The sequence below is a fragment of the Symphalangus syndactylus genome, chromosome 20 (assembly GCF_028878055.3).
Source record: "Symphalangus syndactylus isolate Jambi chromosome 20, NHGRI_mSymSyn1-v2.1_pri, whole genome shotgun sequence".
In the NCBI taxonomy this organism is placed as follows: Eukaryota; Metazoa; Chordata; class Mammalia; order Primates; family Hylobatidae; genus Symphalangus; species Symphalangus syndactylus.
In genome coordinates, this window is record NC_072442.2 from 51332274 (window position 1) to 51353205 (window position 20932).

General features: G+C 37.0%; 1 protein-coding gene across 8 annotated transcripts in view; it reads right to left on the bottom strand.

Annotated features, from left to right (window-relative positions):
• The window catches only part of CEP112 (centrosomal protein 112), a 551576-nt gene that overhangs the window by 131782 nt on the left and 398862 nt on the right, over positions 1-20932 (bottom strand). The window contains exons 23-24 of one of the 8 annotated variants that reach the window (XM_055258903.2): positions 2457-2526; positions 2197-2349 (exon numbers count right to left, since the gene is read on the bottom strand). The exons of 6 other annotated variants lie outside the window; for them this stretch is intronic. In XM_055258903.2, coding sequence (XP_055114878.1) covers positions 2473-2526 — 54 coding nt within the window. In that variant the 3' untranslated portion in view covers positions 2197-2349; positions 2457-2472. Of the gene's footprint in view, positions 1-2196; positions 2350-2456; positions 2527-4577; positions 4759-20932 lie in introns of those variants that run through there. One more of the 8 variants, XM_063629347.1, reaches the window with a different exon arrangement.

The window sequence follows — 20932 nt, forward strand, 5'->3', positions numbered from 1 at the left end:
TTTCTATGTGTAAAAGAATAAAGTTGGACCCTTATCTTACACCATACATAAAAATCAACTGTCTCTCCAAATTTGGGGCCAGCAGTTTGCCCTGTGAGTTTACTTCTCTGATAAATATAAAAAATGCTGATCAGTTTTTTCTTTCTGCTTTTTACTTGTTGTTAAGATGAATGGCAACTTCCAAGCACCTTACATGCCAGAGCAGAAACTGGAAATTAAGCTAAAAATAACATTTTAAATATCCAAATGGCTCCCAGAGAGACAAGGAGTAAGTTTACTGAATAATCTCAGTTATCTCTGAGATAGTATCACATCAACTAACATATGCGTGGTTGTATCCCAGAAAGAGAAAGAGGTTTGGAAAAATATTTGCAGATGGAATGGCTGAAAATTTTCCAAAATGAAAAAAAAAAAACCCTCTAAGACCACAAGTCCAAAAGATCATCGAACAAATAAAATAAAATAAAAAACCAAGATAAATACAGAGAAAACCATATCAAGGCATAACATAATAAAAGCAAAGAACAGAAATAAATATAAAATCTTATAAGCAGCCAGAGAAAACAGACACATTAAAAAGACAGGAATCAATGAAGATTTCTCATTTGAAACTATGTAAGTCAGAGAACAATACAATGAATCTTTAAAGTGCTGAAATTAAAAAAAAAAAAATCTGTTAATCTAGAAATGCATATCCAGTGAAACTATCTTTCCAAACTGAAAGTGAAAAGCACACATATTCAAAGAAAAATTGGAGAGAATTTGTCACCAGTAGATGCGCACTACAAAAAAGGTTGAAATAAGTTGTTCAGGCAGATGGACATGATACTAAATGGAAACCTGGATGAAACCAAGTGAACAAATAGTACTGGACATAAAAAAAAAGCGTTTAAATATAAATTACTTTTTATTCTCACATTCAAATTTCTTTAAAAGACAATGAATATTTAAAGCAATAATAACAAAAGTATATTGTGAGGTTTATAATACTTGCAGAAACAGAGTATGAATGGGGAAATGGAAGTATACTGTTAAGAAACTTACATTTTATATGATCTGGTACAACAGTAGATGAAGACAGACTGTAATTAAGATGTATATAACAAAACCAGATCAACAACTATAAAAACCAACAGTGAAGAGGTATAGCTAATAAGCTAATAGTAGAAATAAAATAAAATGTTAAGAAATAATTAATTCAGCCACTGCAGTCCAGCCTGGGTGACAGAGCGAGACTCTGTCTAAACAAAACAAAACAAAACAAAACAAAACAAAATAATTCAATAAAAGGTAGGAAAAGAGGAGAAAGAAACAAATAGAAAAGAAATAGCAAAATGGTGGATTAAAACCTAACAATATCAATAACTATGTTAAATATAAGTAGCCTAAAAATTCCAACTAATTGGCAAAGCTTATCAGACTGTGTTTTTTAAAAAAGTTTAACTACATGATGCTTTCAAGATAAATGCTTAAAAATCTTTTAAAAAACGTTAAGATTAAAAGGATGACAAAAGATGTATCATGCAAATAGTAATCATAAGAAAAGTGGAGTCAACATATGAATATCAAACAAAGTGGATTCCAGAACAAAGAAGCTGTTCTGTATCTCTGTAGAGATACCGAGGGGCATTCCACAATGATAAAAATTGAATTCATGAAAATGATATAACAATCCTAAATATGTATGTACCTAATTTTAAGGGCTTCAAAATACATGAAACAAAACCTGACAGAAATGAAAGGATAAATAGGGAAATTCACAAATGACAACTGAAGATAATTCAAAACTCCTTTCACAGGAATTGACAGGACAAGTAGACCATATCAGTGAGAATATAGATAGTTCAAAAACTGCTATCAACCTACTTGACCATTAATCAAGATAGACCATATTCGGGGCCATAAAATAAATTTCAGTAAATTAAAGAGGATTGATCTCATAGCGTAAATGCTCTGACCATAAAGAAATTAAATTAGAAATCCATAACAGAAATTTATCTTAATTTTTGTAAAGTAAAAGATAGACATATACTAATATTTGAGCCAAGAAAGAATCATGGCTAGGCATGGTAGCTCATGTCTATAATCCCAGTGCTTTGGGAGGCCAAGGCAGGAGAATTGCTTGAGGCCAGAAGTTCAAGATGAGCCTGGGTAACATAGTGAGACCCCATGTCTAAGAAAAAAAAAAAAAATTTAAAAATTAGCCAGGTGTGGTGGTACATGCCTGTATTCCTAGCTACTTGGGAGCTGGGAGGTGGGAGGGTTGCTTGAGCCCAGGAGTTTGAGTTTACAGTGAGCTGTGATAGTGGCACTGCTCTCCAGCCTGGGCAACACAACAAGACCCTGTACCTGAAAAAAAAATTGCAAAGGAAATTAGAAAATATTTTGAAATGAATGAAAATGGAAGCATATACTTATAGAATGCAGCTAAATCAGTACTTAGAGGAAATTTTTACCTTCTGAATTCTTTTATTAGCAAAGAAGGGAGTTCAAAAATAAGTGGTATAAGCTTTCAATTGAAGCAACCTGAAAAAGAACAGTAAATTAAAGACCAAGTAAGCAAAAGAAAGAAAATAAATATAAGAGTTGAAATCAACGAATTAGAAAAGAGGAAAACAATAGAGAAAAATTAATGAAACCAAAAGCTGGTTCTTTAAGAACAATAAAATTGATAAATTTCTAGATGGATAGATCTGAAAAAGAAGACACAAATTAACAATATCAGAAATACAGATGGGACATTACTATCAGATTCTGTAGACATTAATAGGGTAATAAGAAAATATGAACATCATATTTACAAATGTTTGATAATTTAAACAAAACGGATAAATCTCTTAAGTGACAGAAATTACTCCAAGTGACTCAAGAATTAGAAAACTCAAAGACTCCTCTATTTATTACACACACACACACACACACACACACACACACACACACACACAGCCCTTTCTGAAACCCTGATATACCCCTCTGCACTGTGTTAGTTTTGCAAACATTTACTTTGAGGACCTTCTCCGGGTTAGGCACTGTATGTTTACAGAAGTAAAAGATTTAATGCAGTTGGGGAGGGAAGAGACAGATGAGTGAATAAATAAAATGCTGCATAATAGGTGTCATGAAAGAGATCTGCACAGGGTGTTATTAAGGAAAAAATATGAGATACCCTACATGAGAGAAGGCTTCCATAAGGAGGTGAATATTAAAGGGTAATGATGATAATGATGTTGATGATGATAATGACAATGATAATGAGAGCAACAACAACAAAATAACTGTTTACTTTTCTCTTACAATAATCTATTGACACATATTGGCTAAATGTGTTACACATATGAACAAATCTAAACCTCTCAAAAACTCTGTGGTAGGCACTATTATCCTCACTGAAACTGAGAGACCCAGCAGATAAAAAACTTGTCTACGGCTATGCAGCTAGGAATGAAAACGAATCAAGTGACTGAAAGAAAGAGAAGAAAGTTTCAGATGACAGGAGTGACGTGCAAAGGTACAGACGCTTGAGGAAGCATGGTAGGTAGATTTGAGGCTGCAAGCTTCTTTCCTTCCTTCACAGGCACATTTCTTGAAAGGTAATATCTACCCTCTGCCTTCATTTTCATTTCCTTATTAGTTCAAGAAATATTTACTGAGCTCCTTGGTGACTACCCAGTCTTTCCTTGATGACCTGAAATTTGACCCTGTCCCTTCTATTCAACTTGCCAACTACCTTTTTACTGCTGTAATAAGAGGCCATTTTTTTATAATACTCATTTTCTTTTGATTATAAAAGTAAATTCAGATTGTGATGATGGTGTACAATTCTGTAAATCTGTTAAAAATCATTGAACCAGACACAAAACAAGAATGTCTCCAAATGTAAATTATACTTAAATGCTCATTGTGGAAAAACCAGGAAATAGAAAGAAATACATACGGTGACTATCTCCTCTAATCTATCACCGCATGTAGCTAGTGATTTTTCCGTGCAATGTTTTGCACATTACCTGGATATTTCTGAAGTCTTAAACCTGATATTTTCTTCTACTCAGCCCTGCCCAGCTTGTCATTCTACCTTCACTGCCTCATGGGAAAGGATGGCAGAAGTATAGAAAAAGGAAAGGAGGTTGGGCAAAGTAGCTCACGACTGTAATCCCGGCGCTTTAGGAGGATGAGGCGGGCGGATCACCTGAGGTCAGGAGTTCAAGAACAGCCTGGCTAACATGGCAAAACCCTGTCTTTACTAAAAAAATACAAAAATTAGCCAGGCATGGTGGCACACGCCTGTAATCCCAGCTACTTGGGAGCCTGAGGCCGGAGAATCACTTGAACCTGGGAGGTGGAGGTTGCTGTGAGCTGAGATTGCACCACTGCGCTCCAAGCCTGGGTGACAAAGTGAGGCTCTGTCTCAAAAAAAAAAAAAAAAAAAAAAAAGAGTCCATTTTTGGATTTAAACAATAACCAGGGCTTACTGGATCCAGGGCAGGGCATAAGAATACTACTTGAAAGTCGGTTTTACCTCCCTGCTTCCCTCACCCCAAGACTAGAAAAGAGGGATGGGGCATAATCAGGAATGAAGGAGAAAATGTTTACCTGCGGTTTTGTTCCCGAGAAAAGACCCTATTTCTTACTCTGCCTTCTCCATTAAGCCTGGGAGATGGGGAAACAACAGAAGCCCCATATAGGTCAGGGATCCTCTGAGAGCAGAAGGAGCTGCTGTTCACAGACAGGTCAGGAGAGGTGAGAGGCTGTGGGGCCACACTGTAGAGCAGACACACAGGCACAGATGAGCTTGGCAGCGTGTGTTCAGGCTGGCCAGCAAGACTGCAGGACCTGTTTCCTGTGGGCTCCCCACTGCCCCCCGACCACACACAGGAAGAATACAATATTTCCTGGGTGTCTGAGAGCAGCACGGATGTAGCCAAAATAATGTCAAATCAAAGATTAGTGGGGATAATCGATGTCTCCGTGGGTGCCTGGGTGGGTTGGTGACATCCAGGATCGGAGGCCCTACCCCATGGCATGATAGAGCCACTGGGGCTTACATGCTATCCTGAAACCAGGGGAGTGACTGAGGCCTAAGGTGATGAAAGGCAAGTAGCAAGTTTCTGCTGCACAGCCAAATGGTGATTCAAAACAGAAATGGATTACAGTGAAGTAGGCACCTCTGAGGTTATGGCCTGAGATCCGGACCCTTCACAGTGTATCAGCAGGAAGGGTTTGGCGAGGCTTTGGTGGTATTTGGCTCAGATCCTGGTTTGCTGCCCTGCTTCCTCTTCATGAAGGAGACACGCAGGAAAGTAGTAGCAGCAGCGGAGACACAAAAAGCTGCTTTACTACAGGCTGCTTCTGTGCTCAATACCCTTGATGTGGCGAGTGGGCGGGAACATGAGGCTCAGTTTCTGAGCCCCAGGAGGTCAAGACTCCCTCCTCCCAAGCTTGAAAATCAGCATTTGACCATCTTTTGGCCAACATAGGGTAGAGGAACCTGAAGCCACAGCAAGCTCACTTAGACCTAAAGAGAGAGAGCGAGACAACTGGGCCTGCCCGGGAAGGCTCCAGCCCTGTCATACCCGCACAGCTGGGACAAGGAGTCAGAGTAAGCTAGGGCCGTGCAAGTGTGACACCAGGGACCCTGCTCACCCTCAAGCATGGCAGAGACAATGTCCTCACCAGATCAGTGCTGCCTCTGCACGCAGAGGAAGGGGGTTGAGGAAGTAGAGATGGCAGGAAAGCACAAGCATTTTTATCACAGTTTTCCCCACTTTGCATTATATCATAAACATTTTCTCATGTAATTAAAATTATTTCAAAACCTAATTTTTAAAATTTTATTTTAAATTTTATTTTTTTTGAGGTGGAGTCTCGGTCTGTCACCCAGGCAGGAGTGCAGCGGTGCGATCTTGGCTCACTGCAACCTCTGCCTCCCAGGTTCAATCTATTCTCCTGTCTCAGCCTCCCGAGTAGCTGGGATTACAGGCATGCGCCACTACGCCCGGCTAATTTTTGTATTTTTAGTAGAGATGGCGTTTCACCATGTTAACTAGGCTTGTTTCTAACTCCCGACCTCAAGTGATTCACCCGCCTCAGCCTCCCAAAGTGCTGGGATTACAGGCACGAGCCATTGCGCCCAGCAAAACCTAATTCTTAAAAGCTTAGTATTTTATCATGTGAGTTGAGACTTTTAAAATGTTCCCATAAATTCAGGAAAAAACTGATTCTTCTGTAGCCACAGTAACATGTAGCCATCAGAACTGGTTTTAAATCCGTTCAATTAATCAATGACAACTGGCTTTGGTGAACGCACTTTCATAATTAACCAAGAGGTGTCAGCCCCTGACTTGGAAAAGCCAGCTAATCAGAGATGGACTCGCTGCAACAAACATACCTCTGAGGCCAACCAGTCGGCAACAGCCTCACACAAGTCTCTGGACTTCTACTTGACAATGTCAAGCCGTGGCTTTGGAAGGACCTCCCACCCCCATCTTTATGCCACCCCAAACCCTATACAAGACCTACCATCTGCTCTGTTCAAAGGGACTGTGCCTGACCGGCATAGCTGCCCCTTTTTATAGTTAGTAAGTGATGGCCTTTCTCTTTTTATTTGAGATACTGACAGGAGATAGCATGACTTATTGAACTATTCTTCTATTGCTAGATATTTAGATTATTTCCAATGCTTTATCATTATAAATAAAACTGTGGTATTTATCTGCACATAAAAATGTTTAATTGCACCACTGATTATATTTTTAAGATAAATCCCAGAAAGTGAAATGACTAAGTCAACGGATAGAAGTGGTTTTACAGACTTTTATAAATATTGTCAAAGTGTTTTCCAGAGAGACTGTATCAATTTACACTCATATATATCATTGTCTAGGTTGCCCATTCTGCTATATGTTTGTAAGAATTAAGTATTTCAATTAATACAATCTTTGTCAATGTAATAAGAATAGTTTTTTATTTTAATTTGTATTTATTTCTGAGAATGAATATGCTAGTTGTTTCCATAACACCTATTCTCCCTTCTTCCATAGGAATAAAATTTTTGGTTGGGCATCTGCTGTCCAGAATAAAGACTATATTTTCCAGCCTCCTTTGCAGCTGGACGTGGTCATGCGACCGCATTTAGGTGGCATGTAAATGGAGGCACTGTGTGGCAGCTTCTGGAAACTTCCTTTTGAGGCGCCATGTAGGTGAACTTGGATTCTTCTTTGTCCACTTCCCACTCCTCATTCTGATGCCTAGGCTTTAATGCAAGCTTGGACCACAAAATTGAGGACTGCACCATAGGCACAGGGTAAGCCAGACTGTGACCTGAACGTGACAGACATAAACTCTTTTGTTTAAGCCACCATTTAGATTTGGAATTTTCCGTGATTCGCTGATGATTCTAATCATAATGAATACACCCCTGTTTATTGGCCATATTTCCTGACTTTCTGTTCTGATTTGCCACCTGCTGACTTGCCACTTCCATCTAAGCTGTCCCCCTGAGAACATAAAAATTTCACATCTCGGCAGTTCTATGTACTTTGAGGGTAGGAGCTGTGCTACAGTCATTTATCATCCCACTACCCACACACTACACACCAAGGCCAGTGATCAATAAGCAGGTGCTTATCGAAGTACTCAATATGTGTCTAGTGGTTGAAGTTCTCCTCCCCTTCATGAATATTCTTAATCTGGAGCTATAGCTAGGCTTTAAGAGTCCATAGACCACTCCCTAAAGTTTTATTCAAACTTTTTATTTTAGTTTATTATATTTTATTCATATATAAATTTTTTATATATATCCTGTATTTTTTTCTGGAAGAGAATCTAAATATTTCAACATATATTTTCAAAGGACTAAATGACTCAAAGAAGTGTGAATGGCACTGTACCTACGACACACTGGAACCACCATTCTGCCCCACCAACAGGCTGAAAACCATTACTTTTTCTTCAGTTCATTGGTCCATCACATTTCCACTGCCTTACCCAATTCAGTTATTTCTCAATCTCATGTCGACAGTATTCTCCTGACCTGTCTCCCTACCTCAATCGTTAGCCCATCTCTAATGTGCCCTGGACCTCTATGGTGACTGTCCTGCCAAAGAATCAGTCCTGCTTACCAAGTCCACAGTCCCCACCCTGGTACTCAAGGTCCTTGGTGATATGGAGCCCATGTCTCTTTCAAACACCACCTTTATCCTATTGGAGATCAACTTCTCAAAGGCAGGAATCTTTTGTCTGTTCTGTTCACTGATATATCCCAAGACCAACACACAACACAACCAATAACTGCTGAATGAATGAATGAATGAATGAATGAATGAATGTTTTCTAATATGGATTAATGGGGGTTTTCCAGATCACTTTTTTGCTTTGCAGTCTCTGTCCCTCTGCCATAATCCTACCAATAAACCATGACTAATTCAAATGCTAACATTGTTTTCTTTGTTTATTTCCCTTAGAAGTGATTTACTTTTTGCTCTTTAGTATTTAGAGTCCTGGTAACATGCATGGCTGTTCTACAGTCTTTCGAAAATGTGTCTTCTTTCCGAATAGGTTAACACAGCTCATGGCTTTGGCATCATTGTTCAGCCCTTAGTAGTTGCTTGAAAAACACTGTTAAATGAATTAATAAAAAAAAGAAGGCTGTATGGGCTGAATTGGTGAGATTTTTATAGCTTTTAGATAAAAAGATGGCTATTTCTTTATCTCCACTTAGCATATTAAAGGTAAGGCAGAGGGAGAGGTGGAAGTGAAAAGGTTTCTAAGTATAGAAAAATATGATTTACTATACTTTTTTGTTATTTCTTCTAAGTGGAGATAAAAGAGAATTTGGGGTAAAATGAAAATTGGACATAAATTTACCAAAAAAAAAAAAAAAGGCATCTTTCAGGGTGCAGTGACTTGCACTTTTAATCGCAGCTACTTGGGAGGTTGAGGCAGGAGGACCATTTGAGCCCAGGAGGTGGAGGCTATAGTGAGCTATGATTGCACCACTACACTTCACCCTGGGTAACAGAGCAAGACCTTGTCTCCGAAAAAAAAAGGGCATTTTTTGTCTTGGTGAACAATTTGTTTTATATGCCATAAATAGTTTAAGGCATTTTAAAATAATTCAAATATTTAAAGAAAGTTGATGATAAAAAATAACCTTTTAAAGATATAATTTAATATTAATTCAAAGAAAAAACTCTCACATTTCAGTTATAACTTCCCCAAACATTGTACTAAACAATAAAATCTTACTTAGTTGAAAACACAAAAGCTAATAATTGTTCCTTGCAAGTTACTATTAAGTAGTAGGCAGACTGTCATTTACAACACTTCTGATTATCACATTTCTAATTTCAAAGCCCCTTCTTGAAAAGAGTGATCAAGACAGGAGAGTGGCAGGAAGTGAGCAAACATTTGTGGACTATCTACTAAACGTCAGTTACGAATAAGATTTAGTTCTTGATGTTGTATCCTAAGACTTTTGAATTCTTATCTTAAGTCAAGGACAAGTTCTCAGTTTGATGTCATCATCACAAGAAAGGGTACTTTAATTCAAGAATTCTTGTCCTTTTTCATCATTACATATAAATCCCAACTCCAGAAAATGGCAAACTAGTTTAAATAGCAAAACATCTGCAAATGTCACTGATCCATATTTAGTGACTCCTCAGTTTCAACTTGTTTCTAAAAAATTGACTGAATCATGTTAGATAGTTGCTTTACCCAGAAACAGAAGCTAATAATTAGGAACTACAAGTGTTCAGGTTTTTGTCACTGCCTATTCATTTTACAAGAATCCATGGAAAAGCCACATACTTTATTAAAGAAGGAATAAACAAGACTGTTTTTGAGAAGTGTTGTAGTGTATGCTTATCAATATCTGTATTTCCTAATACTTAACAAAAGCTCTTTCTCCTATACTGGACCTACTGAGTACCTACTCATTAAATACTGATGAATCCATTCTAAGAAGAAATGCCCATATATTCCTGAATTTGGCCCTATTTCTGAATATGTCTATTGTTATTGGATACATTCTCTGTCCACACAGAGTTAGTAACTGTGGTCAGTTTTGTGGACTTTTATAATATTTATTTAATGGCAGTTAACCTAAGGAATAGCATGGGACAGTTGATTTTCTTCTCTCACTATAATTCAGGACTAATTTTCTCACCATTGCAACATATATTTACATGGCTAACACCCATAAATGATCACATAAGATTTACATGCATTTCCCCACCCTACTCACTGAATAAGAAAGCAAACTGTGAAACAAGCTTATGGAAATAGTTAAAGAATTAAGATCTAATCATATTTCAAAGCTCACCCTCAGAGAAGCTCTCTGTAGCAAAGGCCACAGAAACTGAAACTCATTTATTACTTGGGCTGAAATACAAACTTTAAGAGAATGAGGGAGAAAAAAAACTTTACTTTGCTCTAGGGAAGAAGCAACTATTCTCTGATGTGCAAAAAAGAATTTATCATCAAAGACCAAATGTAAATGGGGTCAATTAATTTTTTTTAAATCTCTACCTTCTGTAATATTTTTCTGAGTCTTTGACACTGTTACACTTTATACTAAAATCTAATGTTGTGTGATTTGAAAAATGTCAAAGGAAATTGACTACTGTATTTAACAAATTTTAATAAGCATAATTTATACTTTAAATATACTTAACACAGAATTTACATATGAGTGGCCATTCTGTGGTATAGTACTCTTAGGAAGCAGATAGAACACCTATGTCAAATTTTGACTTCAAAGATTTAAAAAATAGTTGATATTGTTCAATGATCAAATGACATGAATCAGCCAAGTAATAAAGCATTTGAATTATAAGCTTTGAATCTAGGCATTAGATGCCCCAATTTGGCATGCTCATAATATCTTACTTTTTGTTTTTAAAATTTTTTACTTTTTTGTTTATTTGGGTAAGAAAAAAAGTAATGTATATTAATTGGAAAGTTTATAAAATAATATATTTGTACTAAGCTATGCTATGTCAGATTTGTAGACAGTTCAATATAAAACAGTGATCTCAATACTTAACAAAAGCTCTATTTCCTATACTGGATTATTTTGAGTTTAGAATAGCTGCTGAAAGGATGTTCTTGAGATTTAAGCATTAGCTGTTTCTAATTTAAAATGACCTAGACTCAAGGATACAAAATCAATGTACAAAAATCAGTAGCATTTCTATACACCAATAACTTCCAAGTTGAGAGCCAAATCAAGAATGCAATCTCATCTACAATAGCTACACACTCACAAAAATAGGAGGGGAAAGATCTCTGCAAGGAGAATTACAAAACACTGCTAAAATAAATCATAGATGAAACAAACAAATGGAAAAACATTCTATGCTCATGGATTGGAAGAATCAGTATCATTAACATGGCCATACTGCCAAAGCGTTTTACAATCTACAGATTCAGTGCTATTCCTATCAATCTACCAATGTCATTTTTCACAGAATTGGAAAAAAAACTATTGTAAAATTCATCTGGAACAACAACAACAAAAAAAGCCCAAATAACCAAAGCAATCCTAAACAAAAAGAACAATGCTGGAAGATCACATTACCTGACTTCAAACTATACTATAAGGCTGCAGTAACCAAAACAGCATGGTACTGGTACAAAAACAGACACATCGATTCATGGAATGGAATAGAGAACACAGAAATAAAGACACACACCTGCAGCCATCTAATCTTCAACAAAGTCAACCAAAATAAGCAATGGGGAAAGAACTCCATATTCAAAAAATGGTGCTGGGATATAGATAGCCGGCTAGCCACATGCAGAAGAATGAAAATGGACCCCTTTTACCGTATACAAAAATTAACTCAAGATAGATTAAAGACTTAAATGTAAGATCTCCATCTATAAGAATCCTAGAAGAAAACTCAGGAAACACCATTCTGGACCTTGGCCTTGGGAAAGAACTTATGACTAAGTCCTCCAAAGCAATTGCAATAGAAACAAAAATTGACAAGTGGAACCTAATTAAACTAAAGAGCTTCTGCACAGCAAAATAACTACCAATAGAGTAAACAGACATACTACAGAACAGGAGAAAATATTAGCAAACTATGCATCTGACAAAGGTCATCCAGAATCTATAAGGAACTTAAACAACTGGGCAAACAAAAAACAACCTCATAAAAAATGGGCAAAACACATGACCAGACACTTCTCAAAAGAAGACATACAAGTGGCCGACAAACATATGAAAAAAATGCTCCATATTACTAATCAGAGAAATTCATATCAAAACCGCAATGAGATACCATCTCACACCAGTCAGAATGGCTATTACTAAAAAGTCAAAAAACAGATGTTGGTGAGGCTGCAGAGAAAAGAGAATGCTTATACACTGTTGGTGGGAATGAAAATTAATTCAGACACTGTGGAAAGCAGTTTGGAGATTTCTCAAAGAACTAAAAATGGACCCAGCAATCCCATTACTGGGTATACAACCGAAAGAAAATAATTCATTCTACCAAAAAGACACATGTACATGAGTGCTCACTGCAGCACTATTCACAATAGCAAAAACATGGAATCAACCCAGGTACCCATCAATGGTGTATTGCATAAAGAAAATGTGGTACATATATACCATGGACTACTATGCAGCCATAAAAAGGGCAAAATCATGTCCTTTGCAGCAACATGGATACAGCTGGAGGCCATTAGCCCAAGCAAATACCACATGTTCTCACTTGCAAATGAGAGCTAAACATTGGGTACTCATGGACATAAAGATGGCAACAACAGACACTGGGGACTACTAGAGGTGGGAGGGAGAAGAGGGTAGGGGTGGGAAAACTAACTGTTCGGTACTATGCTCAGTAACTGGGTGACAGGATCATTGGTACCACAGACTTCAGCATCACGCAATATACCCAGGTAACAAACCTGTACCTGTACCCACTGAATCTAAAATAAAAGTTGAAAAAAATAAAAATAAAATTGAAAAAGAAATAGAAGACTATGCAAACTTTTAAGACAACATATATTATCTGCACTAAAAGTTTACTACTTTTCAAGAAAAATATTTTAAAAAATAAAGAATAATTCACATTTAAAAAATGGGTAAAGAACTTGAATAAGCATTTCTCAAAAGAAGATACGCAAAAGGCTAAAAGCACCTGAAAGTTATTTAACATCATTAGTCATTAAATAAATGCAAATCAAACACACTGAGGTACAACTACATACCCAGTAGAATGGCAATAGTAATAATAATGATGATGATGAAAATAACAAGTGTTGATGAGAATGTGTCAAAATTTGAACTTTCCTAGATTGTTGATAAAAATGTAAAATGTTTCAGCTGTTGTAGAAAACAGTTTGGAAGTTCTTCAAAAAGTTAGGCATAGAATTCTTATATGACCCAGCAATTACACACCCAGGTAAATACTCCAAAGAACTGAAAACAGGTACTCAAACAAATACTCGTTCACAATTTATCATAACACTTCTATTCACAATAGCTAAAAGGTGGAAGCAATGCGAATGTACATCAACCGATAAATGGATAAGAAAATTGTTGTATAAAAATAAATAAAAGAAAATGACTTAGAGTGTATGTAGTTTTCCAGAATCATCTACATCGAGACTGAATTACTTTGCCACTTCATTTAAATATAATATTCAAAATGTTTGAAAGCAATGAGTATGATGCCCATACAAAACATGTCTTATTTCCCCATTCGGTTGACAAAAATAAGGTGTCCAGTTGGCTCTGTTGCTTTATAGTTGAATTTCCTATCACCCAGACCCTAAAATCTACTTCCACCATCTTTTTCATTACATAAAGTTCCTCTGATTGACTATTTCAACTGTTGCCAGGTGGTAAGCAGTAGAGCATGTGGTTAACAGCATGGGCTATGAAGTTAAACCAACCTGGGTGGTGTGACCATGGGCAAATCATTTAACTTTCCTGGGTACTATTTTATAACATGTAGATAAAGTGGACAATAAAGATTAAATAGGACTGAGGTTTAGCAATGTAGGAGTGATGCAAGTGCAAGATGGCAATGGATTAGAGAGTAGTGAGTCAGCACTGGAATGATGACAAACACTAGGTTCTTTATGCGTGAGAAAATAGGAAAAATAAAATGCAAGGCAAGAGTGATCAAAAGGTAGACTGAAATCTTGGAGGTGAACTAGGCAAGTAATGTTAGGTCTAAGGCATGGCTACATTTTTGCATGGTCTAAAGTGGAAACAAGATATAACAGAAGTTACTTTACTATAGCTAAGCTTATAAACTTGCAGGGTCAGACTGTTAGAAAAGATACCCACCAAAGCAGTCTTTTACAGTAGATTCTGGTTACTCTTTCTTATTCATCTTTCCACCTTAAACCCAAAAGAACTATTTGCCTCAGCTTCTTTACTGGGGAAGCAATTTTCTTCCTGACATGTCCCCAAGAGTGGGGTGCTCTGCTACTTTTTTTTGTTTGTTTGAGACGGAACCTCGCTCTGTCGCCCAGGCTGGCGTGCAGTGGCGTGATCTTGGCTGGCTGCAACTTCTGCCTCCCAGGTTCACGCCATTCTCCTGCCTCAGCCTCCTGAGTAGCTAGGACTATGGGCACATGCCACCACGCCTGGCTAATTTTTGTATTTTTAGTAGAGACGGGGTTTCAACATATTGACCAGGCTGGTCTTGAACTCCTGACCTCGTGATCCGCCTGCCTCAGCCTCCTAAAGTGCTGGAATTGCAGAGTGAGCCACCATACCCAGCCAGATTTTCTATTTTTAATAACAGCTGTAGTAAGATATAATTCACATATCATAAAGTTCATATTTTAAAACTGCACCATTCAGTGGCTTTTAGTATATTCATAGATCTGTACATTTATCACCACAACAAAATTCTAGAATATTTTCATCACCTCAAAAAAACAAAAAACAACAAAAAAAGAACCCATCCCTATTAACAGTCACTTCCCATTCTCCCATCCTTTGAGCCACTGGCAACCACTAATCTACTTTCTGTCTCCAGGGATTTTTCCACTCTGGGCATTTCACATAATTGAAATCATACAACATATGACCTTTCATGACCAGATTCTTTCACTTAGCATGTTTCCAATGTTCATCTATGTTGTGGAATGTATCAGTACTTTATTCCTTTTCCTAGTCAAATCTGTTGTGTAGATATACCACATTTTGTTTATCCACTCCTCAGTCAAACATTTGAGTTTTTTCCACTTTTTGACTACTATGAATAATGCTACTGTAAACATTCTTGTACAAGTTTCTTTGGGAAATATTTTTTCAGTTCTCATGTGTGTACTTAGGAATTGAATTGCTGAGTCATGTGGTAACTATGTTTAGCTTTTTGAGGAACTGCCAGACTATTTTCCAAAATGACTGCACCATTTTACAATCTCACCGGCAAAGTATGAAGGTTCTAATTTCTCCACATCCTTGCCAAAACTTTCATCTGTCTTGTTGATTATATCCAGTCTAATGGGTATGAAGTGGTATCTCACTGTTGTTCTGATACATGATTTGTGATTATTTCCTTCCATCTGTGGGTTGTTCTTTTACTTTCTTGGAAGTTTCCTTTAAAGCTTTTCATTTTGATGAAGTTCAGTTTATCTATTTTTTCCTTTGCCATTTGTGCTTTTAGTGTCATATCTAAGAATTCTTTGCCTAATCCTGAAATGTCATGAAAATTTACTTGCATGTTTTCTTCTAAGAGTTTCATAGCATTTTTCTCTGATATTGCTTTTTTCTACAAGTTTTATAGTTTTACCGTGTATCTTGTGAGGTAGAGATTGAACTTTACTCTTTTGCATATGGATATCTAGTTGTCCCAGCACTATTCGTTGAATTTCCATATAAATTTTAGGATCGGTGTGTCAATTTATACTAGAAAAGGCAGTTGAGATTTCGGTAGGATTGTGCTGAATCCGTAGATCAATTTGGGTAATACTGGCATCTTAACAATCTTGCTTTCTGATCTGTAAATATGAATGCCTTTCCATTTATTTAGATTTTAATTTTTTCATTGATGTTTTGTAGTTTTCAAGATACATATTTTGCACTTCTTTTGTTAAATTAAATATTCCTAAGTATTTAATTATTTCATGCTATTTTAAATGAATTTGTTTTCTTAATTTCATTATCAGATTGTTTATTCCTAGTGTATTGGAATACAATTGATTTTTCTATATTGATCTTGTATCCTGAAACCTTGGTAAACTCTTATTTTTCAAATAGTTTTTTTTTTTTTTGGTAGGATTCCTGAGAATTTTTCTGTACACAAGATTTTGTCATTTGAGGATAGAATTTTACTTCTTCCTTTCCAATCTGGATGACTTTTCTTTTCTTGCCAGACTTCCTAATTTCTGTCAATCTATTAGATATAACATTTCATTAGTGTCTTATTTTTCATTTCCTTGGTTACTGACGATATGAGCAGTTCTTCATGTATTTATGGGCTACTGATATTTACACCTCTGTAAAATGCTGTTTTGTCTTTAGCCAATTCTTTTTTTTTTTTTTTTTTTTTTTTTTTGCTATTGTTGTTGAGGCAGGGTCTCACTCCGTTGCCTGGGCTGGAATGCTGTGGTGCAATCATAGCTCACTGCAGATTTGATCTCCTGGGCTCAAGCTATCCTGCTGCCTCAGTCTCCTGAGTGGCTAGGATCACAGGCATGCACCACTACACCCAACTACCTTTTTATTTTTAGTAGAGATAAGGTCTCACTATGTTGCCCAGGCTGGTCTCAAACTTTTAGGCTCAAGTGATCCTCCTGCCTTCGTCTCCCTAAGTGCTGGGATGATAAGCATAAGCTGCTACACCTGGCCTCAGCCAATTCTTTTATTAAGCTCTTCACTTCTGACACATGCCAAATTTCTATGGCGTGTGTTAGAAATGAAGAGCTTAATAAAAGAATATTATGCCAAGTTTCCATAACTATATCTATATCATCTATATATATCAATATATAGCTTTATGTGCTGTCTATTCAGTTCCTTTGGTCAGTCTATCTATACTTGTACCAGTGCCAAACTACTAATGTCCACAGATTTGTAGCAAATTTTGATTTTGTATGTGGTAGGAGGCAGATACTTTTGACTTTTTCTTCTTCAGAATAATTTTGGCTGCTCTTGGGCTTTAGGCCAGGCACAGGTTGGCTCACACCTGTAATCCCAGCACTTTGGGAAGCTGAGGTGGGAGGATTGCGTGAAGCCAGGAGTTCAAGGTCAGCCTGGACAACAAAGCAAGACCCCCACCTCTACAAAAAACTTTAAAAATTTAGCTGGGCATGGTGGTGTGCAACTGAAGTCCCAGCTACTTGGGAGGCTGAGGTGGGAAGATCACTTAAGTCCAGGAGTTCAAGGCTGCAGTGAGCTATAATTGCACCAGTCCACTCCAGTGTGGGTGACAGTGAGATCCTGTCTTAAAAAATTAGATTTATTTTTGTCAGATAAATCCAAAGAATTGCATTAAATCTACAGGTCAAATTGAGAACAACTGACATCTTTAAGATACTTAAGGTATTCAAGATATAGTGGGTATATTTCTCCATGATTTAGGTCTTCTTTAATTTCTTTTAATACAGTTAAAAGTTCTCCAAATAGGACTTATACGGCTATTCTTAGATTCATTCCTATACACTTTCTATTTTGCTGTGTGAGCAGAATCGTTTTTAAATTATGTTTTCTGTTTCTTGCTGGATCATATATTTAGACAACTGCTAAATTATCTTATTATTTCCAATGGTTTACTGATCCACTTAGGTTTTATGTATAGATTTTATGTATAGACAATCACATCATCAGTGAATAATATTGGGCTTGCTCCCGTCTAATTTGTATCCTATTTCCTTTTCTTGTCTAGCTGTGACCAATGGCATCTGTATTTCACTGTTGAACAGCAGCAGTGATAATGGGCATCCTTCTCCTTTCCTGATTTTAAAGGGAATCCTTCTAACATTTCACCATAAAAATGATGTTTGCTCTAAGTTTTTGATTAATATTCTTTATCAGGGTAAGGATACTCCCTCCTATTCCTAGCTTATTAAGATTATCACAGATATGAGTTGAATTTTGCCAAATGCTTTTCTTTACCTGAGATGATCACATGGTTTTTCTCCTTTCAGTGTGGCAATGTGATAGATTATATTAATGGATTTCTAACATGAAATCACCCTTGCATTCTTGCATTCAGTCCAGCTTGGTTGAAATGTATAATCATTTGTATGTACTGCTAGATTCTGTTTCTAAATTTTGGTTAGGAATTTTACACTTAAAATTAAATGTAAGATTGGTATGTAACTTGCTTTTTACTGTTCCTGGCTGACTTTCATATCAAGACTATACTGGCTTTAGAATAAACAGAGGATATTCCCTCTTTTTTTTCCTGTCACAGATTTTGTTTATTATTGGAGTTATCTGTTCCTTGAATGTTTGGTAAGAACTTGACCAAAATCATTTGAGTCTGATGTTTTCTTTAATAAAATATTTAAAATTAAATGCTATATTTATTTAATTTCTACAGGACTATTAGAGTTTTCTATTTCTTCTTTCATTTAATCACATTTTCTAACAATGTTTCCATCTTATCCAGATTTTCAATTTTATTGGCATAAAGTTATTCATTAAATTATCTTTTCTATGTCTTTCGACTCAATCAGCAGTCATTTTTCCTATTTCCTCCTTTCCCTATTTGTGTCTTCTCCCTATTTTTCTGACCAGTCTTCTAAAAAGTATGTATTTTGCTAGTCTTTTCAAAGGATCAAACTTTGCGTTTGCCGAATTACTGATTTTTAATTAAAACCTCTAACTCCTATGGCATCTATGTCCTTATTTTCTCCTGGTTCTCCAGGGACTTCTCTGACAATTGCTTATCTATCTATAGCTGGTTTTAAATAATTGCCCCATGCCATCTGCCCTTTCCTTACCATAGCAACCTCTCCCTTTTTAATCCATTCTGATAGTAAATCATCTTTTTGTTGATATGACTTCCAAATTCATCCCTAGGCACTACAGCCTTGGTTCCCAGATCCAGACACCTCTCTGTGATGTCCCAAAGGCACTCAACTAACTGAACTCAATCATTTCTCCTTGAGTCTGTTCCTCCTTATCTTAGTTAGTGGCACTTACATTTAGACACCCAAATAAGAAACTTAATAGAATTTCTTAGAATCCCTCTCTCTCACTCTTGACAGTCCTGCCAACTTTTACTTCTAGATTTTCACCTTTCTCTCCTGAATTTTTCCAATAGCCTTCTAACTTATTGTCCTATTCACTCTAGATATTTTATTTTTGCTATCTGATATAGATCCACCCACCATCTTTCAACTGATACTCTATCTAAAGTATAAATATGATCATATCACTTTGTAATTAAAGAAGCAATTTTCATTGCTTCTTAGCAAATACTAAAGTTCAAGTTCCTTAATGGGGCATACAGCACCATTCAGGGCCAGGACTTTACCTCTCCAGCTTCATGTTTCTCTATTTCTCACTCCACCCTTTATGCCTCTGTGAACATCAGACTGTAGTTCCCTGAATATGCTATTTCACACCCTGTATTTTTGTCCCATCTTTTTTTTTTTTCATGAATATCATTATTTCCTTGGTAGGATCTTAATCATCTTGCAATAATCATTTGAGCATCATCTCCTCCAGGAAGTCTTCCACAAAACCTCAAGAAATCTCAGTTTGGGCCAAGTCACATTTCTCTATCAGCCTATACACAATTATTTTATTGCTTATTATATTATATTAAAATTATCTATACAACTAGACTGACAACTCTTTAAGTGGGGGCGAATATGTTATACATGTTAACTCCAAGCATCTAGCACATAACAGGATGCAAATTTAGCTTCCTTGAGAGAACTGGATCGTAGCCCACCCTTCTGCTCCAAGTCTATATCCTAACTGTTGCCTGACAGGCTCAGTGGGCCTCACAGGAAGGAAGCAGCAGCTGAAACTGACCAAAGGAACAGAGGAAAACAAAATGGGTAGCCTTTGTCTCTTCCCTGCCTGTAGAAGAAGCTAGCAGCTTAAATCCTGGGCAAGAATAGATTAGACAGTTTGCTATTGAAAGTGCTTAATTTGAGAATGCAATATGGGACTTGGAAGGCAGAGCTTCTAGACAGGCGTAGTTCTTGACATTTGTGTCCTAAAGGAAAGACAGCCATTTTTGGCTTTATAAGAAGAATCAGAAGCAAAGACTACAAGGGGTCAAGGTTTCCAATAAACCAAGCTAGGGATCAGGGCCTGATTCAAATCCCAGCACAGATCTATGATGGGAACTGAGACCAAGAACCCAGGTAGAAGCCTGGGGAATAAGGACAAAGGTGAGCAGTAACTAGGGAAGATGCAGATCATGACTACAAGGGCTCCTCAGGGGTCAGTTCAGTCGAGGCCCAGCAGGTGCTGAATGTGCAAGCTGCATTTCTATACTCTTGAAGCAGCAGTCCTCAAAAACCACCAGCTTGGGCCCAGCTGGCTTCAGTGACTGGGCCCAGTCTAAGTGCTCTAAATCCTTCTCTCTTCAGTCTTAACCTCTCCAGTCCTCAGCTCCTTTGATTCCTCGCATGGAAGTAGCCTGAATTAGGATCTATATTTTCTAAACACAGGGCTCAGGCCATTTTCTGAAAGCTCTGCTTGCTTTTGGCTTTTCACAGTGATGCTCTAACATAGTGGCTCCCACCCAGGGGCCTTAGATTTAGGAGACATCTCAGCATTATCAGAGGACCTAAGGAAAAGCCTGTTAGAAGAGCTTGGGGCTTGTAAATACAATCTGTGATCTTCTGCTAAGTTCTTCAAACTGTTCAGTCTCTTCTAACTAGGCCTTGGCAGCATCACTGCTAAACCTAACCCTTGCGTTGGGGATGTACCCGACATACAGGCACCAACTGGCATTTTATTTCCTTTCAGACCAAAATCAGCAATGCA